The 10,758-nt window shown below is 38.8% G+C and overlaps 1 protein-coding gene across 1 annotated transcript; it reads left to right on the top strand.

Annotated features, from left to right (window-relative positions):
* The first annotated feature begins 266 nt into the window (after nucleotides 1-266).
* Nucleotides 267-6,114, top strand: LOC147475802 (internal alternative NAD(P)H-ubiquinone oxidoreductase A2, mitochondrial-like). The gene is made up of 8 exons (XM_086582482.1): nucleotides 267-986; nucleotides 1,673-1,886; nucleotides 3,201-3,361; nucleotides 3,453-3,518; nucleotides 3,863-4,026; nucleotides 4,126-4,240; nucleotides 4,908-5,087; nucleotides 5,727-6,114. The coding sequence occupies exons 1-8, from the start codon at nucleotides 435-437 to the stop codon at nucleotides 5,880-5,882; spliced, it is 1,608 nt and encodes a 535-aa protein (XP_086438608.1). The 5' UTR covers nucleotides 267-434; the 3' UTR covers nucleotides 5,883-6,114.
* Nucleotides 6,115-10,758: the final 4,644 nt, after the last annotated feature.

Raw genomic sequence — 10,758 nt, forward strand, 5'->3', positions numbered from 1 at the left:
TGTTATGCCACAATTAGTCCAAGTCCAACCAAAGCCCAGAGTACCAAAACCAAATCAGATTTCCTTCCCTTTACATTTCAACTTGCCAAATTGCCAACATAAATCTCGTGGATCTTTGGAATGTTTAGGTTTCATACTTTCATTAAACGGACACTGAGATATGGTTAGAAAGGTAAACTGTCCCATTAAATCTTGACCTAAAAACGTGTTGCCCACACTCTTCTTTGAATCTTTCTAGAATATCCCAAATTTTTTGGAGAAACTATAGGCAACTGGCAATCACTCAACTGTGCCGCTGACCAACTGTTTTGCCTTCTGGAAAACATCGCTTTCAAAACATATTCTCTTCGCAACACATACATACAACATGCCCTGCTCTATATAATCAAGAACCAGCTTCCTTTCTCTCTTTAACATACACACATAGAAAAAAAATGGCATGGTCAAGAATCACCAGAGGTAGTTTAACACAACAAACAAGAAAAACACTAAACAACCACCTTCACCATACTATAACTCCAAGAACAACAACAACAACAACTCATCATGCATCACTTACAAACATTCCAACAAAGTATCTGTCCAGTATGGGGTCAAGGGGAATAATGGGAACACCACATTATAACTTTCCATCAGCAGAAAGAGTAGTGGAAGAGTCAGACATAGAATGTGAGAATACTATAACAAGAATAAATGGACTAGGCCCAACACAAAGGGGAGAGAAGCCGAGAGTGGTTGTGTTAGGAACAGGATGGGCTAGTTGTAGGTTTTTGAAAGGTTTAGATACAAAGATATATGATGTGGTTTGTATTTCTCCTAGGAATCATATGGTTTTTACTCCATTACTTGCCTCAACTTGTGTTGGTACTCTTGAGTTTAGGTCTGTTGCTGAACCTGTTTCTAGGATTCAACCTGCATTGTCTAAGTCTCCGAATTCCTTCTTTTATTTGGCTAGTTGTATGGGCATTGATACAGATAAACACGAGGTGAGTGCTCTCTTTTTTCTGTGTTTATTACCTTTTGTTTTAAGAATTTGAGATAAAATATTCAACATTTTAGATTAATCAGATTGGAATGTTTGTTAAGGATTAATGGTATACGTAAGGGGTGTGTTTGATACGGATGGAAAATGTGCGATTTTGGAGAGAAATGCACAATTTTAATGGACCCAAAGTGTGTCTATTCAATGGAATGTAATTCAATTCTGTAATTTAGGCCGACGGGATCTGGATTTTTTTTTTATTTTTTATTTTTTTTAATCTGTAGACCGTAGTTTGTTCATTCTTGTACTGTTTAGGTAAAAAAATAGTTGGATTGATTACTCCTATAACATGCTAAGTTTTCCCAGATTTCAGACAAACAGGGGACACAACTCTGTATTTCCAATAGTCCAGGACAAAATTACTTCTTGGTGTAAATGATTCAATATGTTGACACTGACTCATGTCTAATATAGTTATGCTTCTAATATTTTCTGCAATCTACATAGATTCCCCTTAAAATACGTAATTACGCCTTGGTTAAGAATGGTAAAAAATGAACGCAAGGAATGGTGTATCATAATATTGAATTACAGAATTACAAAGGTCTACTTTTGGAAGGTATAGTTATGAACTTATGAAACGTTCATAAGTTGGCATCACATAATGGTTTGTTTCTTCTCTCAAATCAGGTGTATTGTGAAACAGTGGATAATGTTGGGCTACCTCAAGAACCTTACCGGTTTAAGGTTTCGTACGATAAACTTGTTATTGCTGCCGGAGCTGAACCCTTGACATTTAACATTAAAGGAGTGAAGGAGTATGCATTTTTTCTCCGTGAAGTGAATCATGCCCAGGAAATAAGAAAGAAGCTTCTGCTGAATCTGATGCTCTCTGAAAATCCAGGTGAGCAATGCTTATTTGATCAAAGTGCTTTCTTAATTTTATGGAATTGAACAAGTAAAATGTTTCTTGTGTTGAATGATACCTTGCCAGTTGCCACAGATTACTATTTTGAACTCTAACGATTTTGATTAAGTATTGTTAGAATTTAGGGTTAACGAGTATTACCCCACTAGATGGGAAATTAGGGTCTCCCCCCCCAAATACACACAAAAAAAACATGGTCAACCCAAGTTGACTTTTTTTTTGTGTACTTGTGGGGAGACCCTAATTTCATTTCCCCATCTAGTGGGGGGATAGCACTGGGTAACCCTAGAATTTACATAAAGAAGTAATATTAGTAACTATAATTCTACAAGTCTATAACTGAGACCTGTGATTAATGTGGAACATTCCAGAATCCAGATCATTCATGGCAGGGATCAGGTTTCCATATATTACTTTTGTAGTGAGAAACATGCCACATCTGCTATCTACTAGGTGCTGCTATATCCACACCTAGAGTTCGCGGTTGAAGAGTGAACGTGGTTGTTTCTCATTTATCGAGTAGAGTTCTATTCTGCGTAGAATATTTTAAATGTGGTGTTGGGAAGAAGAAATGTGGCAATTACATGGAACTCACTTTTCTTTTTGCCGATACTATTCCTATCCACTTTTATTTGTTTATGTAGTTGTGGATGCCTAGAAGTTCTATCTGATGGTACTTAAAGACGTCTCAAGATTTATCATCACCATCCTTTGGCTCCAACCCGTATGAATGGGGTTGGAACATTTTAAGTGCATAAGGCTACATGTTTAGCTTCTATTGAATTTGTTAAATCCATGAGAATCACACACTGTGCAGGGCTTAAAATTTAGAGGATTGATTTCGCTTACAATTTTGAAATTTAAAATGTAACAACAAACTGTAGTTGAGTAAGGTTAGACACTACCAATTGTGGTTCCCAACAGGAATACACTTTTAGTTTTACACTGGAGTTGCTCTGCTATGTCCGAGCTTGCCAATAGGCCTGAAATGTTTCTGATATTGCCATCTTTATTGGTGGGGCACACTGGTAATTCGATAATAATTCAAAGACATTAGAGTGTCATGGTTTCTGGTAAGTAAGCTGTAGCCTGTAGGAACCAGAATTCTTCAAGAATTGAGCATTGTGTCAGTTCTCTCAAAATGCCTTGCAAAGAACAGGATAAACCATCTCACTGACATATTAGAGAAAATTGTTCATCTTTCGAACTGTTTTGTATACAAAGTGCCCATCCAATTATCCAATACAAACATAACATTGGGACTGATACTTACTGAATGTATGATAACAGGGATATCAGAAGAAGAAAAGAAGCGTTTGTTACACTGTGTTATTATTGGTGGGGGACCTACTGGAGTGGAATTCAGTGGCGAGTTGAGTGATTTCATCATGAGAGATGTTCATGAGCGGTATTCTCACGTGAAGGACGACATCCGTGTCACTCTCATAGAGGTGAGAAAAAGCTAACTATCAATCTGGCCATGAGATTAAAGGGTATGATGTTTCTGTCATTAACTTTTGTTTATTCTTCTTCCTTCAACAGGCAAATGAGATACTGTCATCATTTGATGTAGGCTTAAGGCAATACGCAACAAATCACCTCACAAAGGTAATTTAAGTCAGAAAGTATAGTGCATGTTTGGTTTGGGGGAAGTTTACCATGGGAAACTTCCTTTTTATAAGATAATTTTGGATCAAACTTATGATTTTGGGGGAACTTCTTACAACTCAATAGTTGTGATTGTGTGGGAAAGTTTTTAATTTTTGTAAGTAGGGAGTGTGGGCAAGATGAAAAGTTCCCACTAATAGTGTGGGAATTTCAGGCAATTGTTTTCTTTGCTAAATGAATGTGGGAATAATTCTCACAAAAATAACAAACGGAAATGGTGTACTTTTATGTCTTTTTACCAGCATTGTTACTGAATCAGCTTTGACATTTGAATTATGCATCAGTCTGGTGTTCAACTTATGAGGGGTGTGGTGAAAGAGGTGCACCAGAAAAAAATAGTTCTCAATGATGGAACCGACGTTCCATATGGTCTACTGGTATGGTCTACAGGTGTGGGCCCTTCAGATTTTGTCAAATCTCTTGATCTTCCAAAGGCACCGGGTGGAAGGTAGGCGATCTAATATGTGAGATTGTCGTTTGAAATCTTCTTTCTCTGATCATCTTTAAATTGTGTCCACCTGCACTTTCTTATCATGATATAATATAGGATTGGTGTGGATGAGTGGTTGCGGGTACCTTCTGTGGAAGATGTGTTTGCACTAGGGGATTGTGCTGGTTTTCTTGAACAGACAGGGAAACAAGTGCTTCCAGCTCTTGCTCAGGTTAAATTCCTTGATTTTCTTATCTGGTTTCTTCTTCGTATGCTATGACGTTCAATAAAATGTTTACATGTAACTATGTAAGATGCACTGTAGTTACAAGAGATGCATGAGATCTCTTTTCAATTATTTGGATTGATATCATAATAAAGACTTTTACTGGAGGGCTTTGCTATGTTTTAGAGCTCCTTGTTACCTAAAACCAATTAGTCCAAGTCTACAAATTTCATCACATAAGAGAGCAGCTCATTCAATCAATCAGTCTCATTAAGTCACAAGTTCTTTCAGCTGATACCATTTTCTATTAAACCAATGAAGCTCAGAAGCCAGGTCAAACACTGATTACCCTCCATCTTGAGATTTAGTTGGTTCAAATTGTGGTGTTCTTTTCTTTTTTCACACGGTATAATTTTCTTAGTGAAACTTGCAAATTCTCATTACCAGATTTCGGCATTAGTCTTTGCTAAAAGCCATTGCCTCTGCAATATCAATGGAATTCCTGGAGACTAAAAACTATGAGTATCTTCAGAGTTGGTTTGGGACTTAGAGTTTAATGCAAAAGGGAAAAGATGTTATCCAGTTTTATCTTCAGAGTTTGTTTTTCACTCTCTATCAACTGAAATGACTAGAGACTTGATTCTCGGAGTTAACTGGTTGACTTTATGAACAGGTTGCAGAAAGAGAAGGGAAATATCTTGTGGAGTTGTTCACCCGTGTAGGGAAGCAGAATGGGGGCAAAGCTTTCAGCGGGAAAGACATTCCTTTAGGAGAACCTTTTGTCTACAAGCACCTGGGAAGCATGGCATCTGTAGGGCGTTATAAAGCATTAGTTGATCTACGCCAAGCTAAGGTACTTTATATGCTCCTTACTTGTTTTGCATTTCCACGTCAGCCATAGAGCTGTTATATGTGTATAACTTTACACTTAGGAGAACAACTTACTATGTCAGAGCTTTTAAATTTGAAATAAATGAATTATAAGATGCCTGTCATGGTCACAGTTTGATTTCAGCTTTTCCTCATTGGTGTTATTCAGCTTTCTCTTATGATGACAGTTTTTCAGCCTGTTACGCTCACAGTTTACCATTTGTTATGATCATAGTTTGTTAGCGTGTTATGATCACTATTGTGATGATCACAGTTTACTACTTTACTTTGGATTATGTGAAACTCATTCAATTTGTCTTAGCTTGCTGATATTCTGAATTCAAAGTACAGATGCAAATCAACTATGATATGCCTTGTTATGATCATTTACGTTCTTCCTTTCGGGAAGGGAGGATTAGGGAAATCGCCTTATACTAGCAATGCGCCTTGATATGGAAGGAACCTCAATTTGTAATACTAGAAAATTGCCTCTGGCAAATTCGCTTATTCTGTGGAATGACATTTTGTTTCATTATTACTAATAGCATGAAGCTTACCCGTTTTATTTTTTAATTATTTACTTTTTGTTCTTTCCTGAAATTATTATTAATGGTTTTTGCAGGATGCAAAGGGAATTTCTATGGCTGGATTTGTCAGCTGGCTGATTTGGCGTTCTGCTTATCTGACGCGTGTTGTCAGCTGGAGGAATAGATTCTATGTGGTTGTTAACTGGGCAACCACACTTGTTTTTGGCAGAGATAATTCTCGGATAGGCTGATTTGGTGTTTTTAAACAATTTTCTCCTGACACAGTTAGTTCGAAGTTTTGATCAGCAAATAGAAACTAGACCTCCAAAGAGGCTTCCTCATTTGTATTAATTCTTGAATACTTTCTATGGTATCTCCTCAATCTTGTATGGTGGCGGTAAATGTTTTTTGTTTTAAATTTTGTAGCAGAGCTAGACTTCCCGTCGTAATTCCTATTCTATGGTGTGACTTATTACAAGCAAAGACGAGTACTAAAAGTATTAGAAATCTTTATTTTTCTGTGTTTGATTCTAGAGTTTTACTACCAACTATGAAAGATACCATGACACCTTACGAACTAGTAACAGTAACAGTCTTCAATATCCTACCACTTAACAAAAAATTGATCGAAAAAAAGAACATACTAGTTCATAATCCTATTTAGGTATGTGCATCGTATGGCATACGATTGATGTCCAGAGAACATAAAATCGAACATTCCTGTGGTTGTATCATGTTGGTAGTACTGATTTAAGAACATAACCTTTTGTAATTGTTTTTTCCGATGGAGTCCTGGACACCTAGAGACAGAATCATATTAGCAAGGACCAAGTACTCGAAAAATAGTTGATATCTCTGGCTACTTCTGAATCTATACTGATAGTCCTGTTTCAGCTGCAACTCTTCTGCATTTTTTTTGTCACCTTTACTTTCCTTCTGTAGCACACATTTAAAAAACTGGTACTTCCAGAGTCTACTATCCTTGCTGCATAAATCATTGACAAGAAAGAAGATACACTTACTGCCAAGATCTTAATAGCCCAAGTCCTTTTCTTAATTGATTCACTCTCCGCGGTCCAGGCCAGCTTTTCACACTGCTTCCGTTTGAACTTTGAAGTTCATGCAAATTACTTGGTGAATCTGTGGATGGACACCCTGCCTCCAGAAACAGTTAATTACTCTTCTGCTATCCTCAATTCCTCATGCTGTTGATATGCGCTGAGATCAAGGTGTGGTAACCGTGGCTTGTACCAGTTCTTCCCAACTGTTTTCACATTTCAACTACGCAGTACTATTTAATTTCTTCTTTCACACTTGGCAAGACTGCATTTCGAGCCATACCTCTCTTTTTTTCGATAGCCATGCATTTTCTGATGCAGCTTTTATGCCGCCTGTTATATCCCCCATAGTATGTTCTCTAGTGCTAAATAATGCCTCTCCATGTCATCAACTCTCTAGAGCAACAATGTGGTAGAAGGGTAGGATAAGCATCTTGTTACTGCTCATATGTTGGGAGATGTTGTCACTCCATTTGTGTGTAATGTCGCATGGTAGAATTTCTTTCTATGAGACTGTTAAGCGCAATACTCGAAGAGTCAGCCCAAGTGGTTTTAGGTACACTCCGAAACTTAGGGATCCAACTCCAAAGAAAAAACTACTTCAGTTGGCGAGGTCGTTGTCTCTTATACTTGTAGAAGCTAATTTAGGAGAAAATGAAGTGTATGAGAGTTTCTTCTCCTCACTTTCTATTTATTCTAATATAAGAATAATCCTAGAAAGGCAATAAGGTAATTACAGGATTAACAAAAGGAAATAACAATACTATCCCTGCTTACACTTCCTCTCTAGCTGGACCATGAATATCACACATGCCCAGCTTGGATAAAACATCATAAAATAGTTTACTACTAACTGCCTTTGTGAGAAAATCTGCAAGCTGTTGAGACGTTGGAACATATAAAGCAGAAATCTGTCCAGAAGTCACCTTCTCATGTAGAAAGTACCAATCTGCCTCAATATGTCTGGTACGATCATATTGCATAGGATTAGCCAAAAATGCTAAGAGTAGATTGGTTGTCACAGTAAAGCGTCATAGGAAGATAGACATGTAGATGGAGATCTCGTAGAAGACGCTTGAGCCATATCAGCTCACACATATCTTGGGCCATTGCCCAATACTTTGATTCGGCACTAGACCTAGAAACAACATCTTGTTTCTTATTCCGCCATGTAACCAAATTACCACCAATAGTGGTACAATACCTAGAAGTAGATCGATGGTCAGATCTACAACCTACATAGTCAGCATCAGTCCACGTCTCAACCCGAGAATGACCATTATCTCGAAACAAGATGCCACGTCCAGGACAACCCTTGAGATAACGGAGCACACGAATAGCAACCTGAAGATGAGGAAGACGCGGTTGGTGCATAAACTGACTGAGAACGCTAACCGCATATGTAATATCAGGACGAGTAAGAGAAAGATAAAGGAGCTTCCTAAGAAGTCGCTGATACTGACCAATATCGTCCAACAACTCCCCACCATCGTAGTCGGCTAGGTGATGGTTCTGTTCAATAGGTGTCTCAGCAAGACGACAAGCAAGTTGCCCTAAAGCAGAGAGAATGTCAATAATATACTTTCTCTGTGAGATAAAAATACCAGAACTAGAGCGTGCAACCTCAATCCCGAGGAAGTAATGTAAGGGACCAAGATCTTTCACCTGAAAGTAGGTACTGAGATAGGATTTCAAGTCACTAATACCCTGAACATCATCGCCGGTAATAACAATGCCGTCCACATAAACAAGCAACACAACAAGTTGCGTACTAGAATGTCGAAGAAACGCGGTGTGGTCACTTTGACTCAACATATCCATATGCATCATCATGGTCAGCAAAGAAATGTATCGACCAAGTACGAGGAGATTGCTTAAGCCCATAAATAGACTTCTTCAACCGACACACTAACCCTGAAGCAGAAGAAGAAGAACGAAAACCAGGTGGTGGAGACATATAAACCTCTTCTTGTAAAGTCCCATTAAGAAATGCATTTTTCACATCCATTTGAAAAAGGGGCCAGGACTTGGATGCAGCAAGAGAAAAGATAACTCGGATCATATTCATCTTGGCCACAGGAGCAAATGTCTCTTGATAATCAACCCCATGAATCTGGGTATACCCCTTAGCAACCAACCGAGCTTTGTACCTACTAACTGTTCCATCTGGATTTTGTTTCACTGTAAAAACCCATTTACACCCAACTGCACTACGCCCAGGTGGAAGAGAAACCAATACCCAAGTATGATTAACCTCTAAGGCATGTAATTCCTCCAACATCATCGCAGCCTTCCAATGAGGTTGGGTCAACACCTCTGCCACTGTACGTGGTATGTCTACCAAGGAGAGAGATGCTAGAAAAGATCTGTAACTAGGAGACAAACGATGATCTGAAGTAAAATCAGTGATAGAATAAGCCATCAGACACAATATCTAGCAGGCAACCTCTAGCGATCGCTTCTTTTTTTAAGACATCAATAGGTGGAGTATCAATTTTATCACTAACGGGTAAATCAACATCAATATGAACTCGTACAGTAGGAGTAGGAGAGGGCCCAATACCTGGTAAAGGTGAATCAGTGGCAAGTGGTGAACCTAGAGAGGCAGAAGGCGCTTGGTAGTCTAGGGGAAGAGGTTGGCGCCCTGGGTATTGTCTAGTATAGACCTGTAAAGGAGGTGGAACCAAAGGTGAAACTAGAGGAGAGACCAAAGGCTCTGGCTGAACGCTCAGTGGAAGTGGTAAGGAAATAGGACACATAGATAAATCCATGGTAGGAAAAGGATGAACTGGAAGACACTCCCCCTGAGATAGAACATCACCCGAAAAGAACGGAGCGTGTTCGAAGAAGGTAACATCCATGGAGGTGAAACATCGACGCAATGAGGGGTGATAACACCGATAGCCCTTCTGAGTATGAGAGTAACCCAATAGCACACATTTCAAGGCACGAGGGAGTGACTTGGACGAAACAGACACACCCATACACACGAGGTTCTACCTGAAAAGCAGGACGATCAGGATGAATAATATAATATGGGGTGCGAAAGCCAAGAGCTCGAGATGGAGATTGGTTAATGAGGTACACTGCTGTAAGGACAGCATCAGACCAGAAACATGAAGGAACATTCATACCAATAGACATAGCACGAGCAATATGAAGAATATGACGATTTTTCCTCTCTGACTTGCCATTTTACTGTGGAGTCTTAGTGTTAGAGGTTTGATGCAAAATACCATTGGCATTGCAAAACTTTTGAAGACAATGAGACATAAATTCTCCACCCTGATCGGAACGAAAGACTTTAACTATTGTACCAAACTGAGTACGAACCATTGCTGTAAAAGTTTGAAAAATAGAGGAGACCTCATCCTTGGATTTCATTAAATAAACCCAAGTACACCTAGAGAAGTCGTCAATAAATAACACAAAATAACAAAATCCTAAAATAGAATTGACTAAGGTAGGACCCCAAACATCCGAGTGCACAATATCAAACAAAGATGAAGTTTTATTATTGCTTAACGGATAAGGGCTACAATGATGTTTAGCCAGTTCACATGTCTCACAAGATAGACTTGACATGGACACTTTGGAAAAAAAAAGACGGAAACAAATAACGTAGATACTCAAAAGAAATATGACCTAAGCGGTGATGCCAACGTAACACCTGCTTGACATTTTTAGTACAAGACGAAGACTCTAACTGGAGGGCATGAGGAGAGACAGAAAAAATAGGTCCATCCAGCACATATAAGCCACCCTCTTCACGTCCACTGCTAATCACCTTCTGCGACACCAGATCCTGAAAAACACAGTAAGATGGATAAAAGGTTACACTGCAGTTTATATCTCTAGTGAGTTTATTGATAGAAATAAGATTGGTGGTCAACTTTGGGACATGAAGAACATCAGGTAACGAAAGGGAATCAGTAACAGGGATACAACCCTTCCCTGCAATAGGAGTCTCAGCCCCATTGGCAAGACGAATCGCCGGGCTTCAAGAACTAGATGCATAAGTCCGAAAAAGAGAGAACATACCAGTCATATTATCAGTGGAACCAGAATC

The sequence above is a fragment of the Coptis chinensis genome, chromosome 9 (assembly GCF_015680905.1).
Source record: "Coptis chinensis isolate HL-2020 chromosome 9, ASM1568090v1, whole genome shotgun sequence".
Classification (NCBI taxonomy): Eukaryota; Viridiplantae; Streptophyta; class Magnoliopsida; order Ranunculales; family Ranunculaceae; genus Coptis; species Coptis chinensis.

Coding starts and splice junctions, on each gene's coding strand:
- LOC147475802 (XM_086582482.1), top strand. CDS start 435: ATGGCATGGTCAAGAATCACCAGAGGTAGTTTAACACAACAAACAAGA. Junction 4,241..4,907: donor TGCTTCCAGCTCTTGCTCAG/GTTAAATTCCTT, acceptor CTTTATGAACAG/GTTGCAGAAAGAGAAGGGAA. Junction 5,088..5,726: donor TTGATCTACGCCAAGCTAAG/GTACTTTATATG, acceptor TGGTTTTTGCAG/GATGCAAAGGGAATTTCTAT.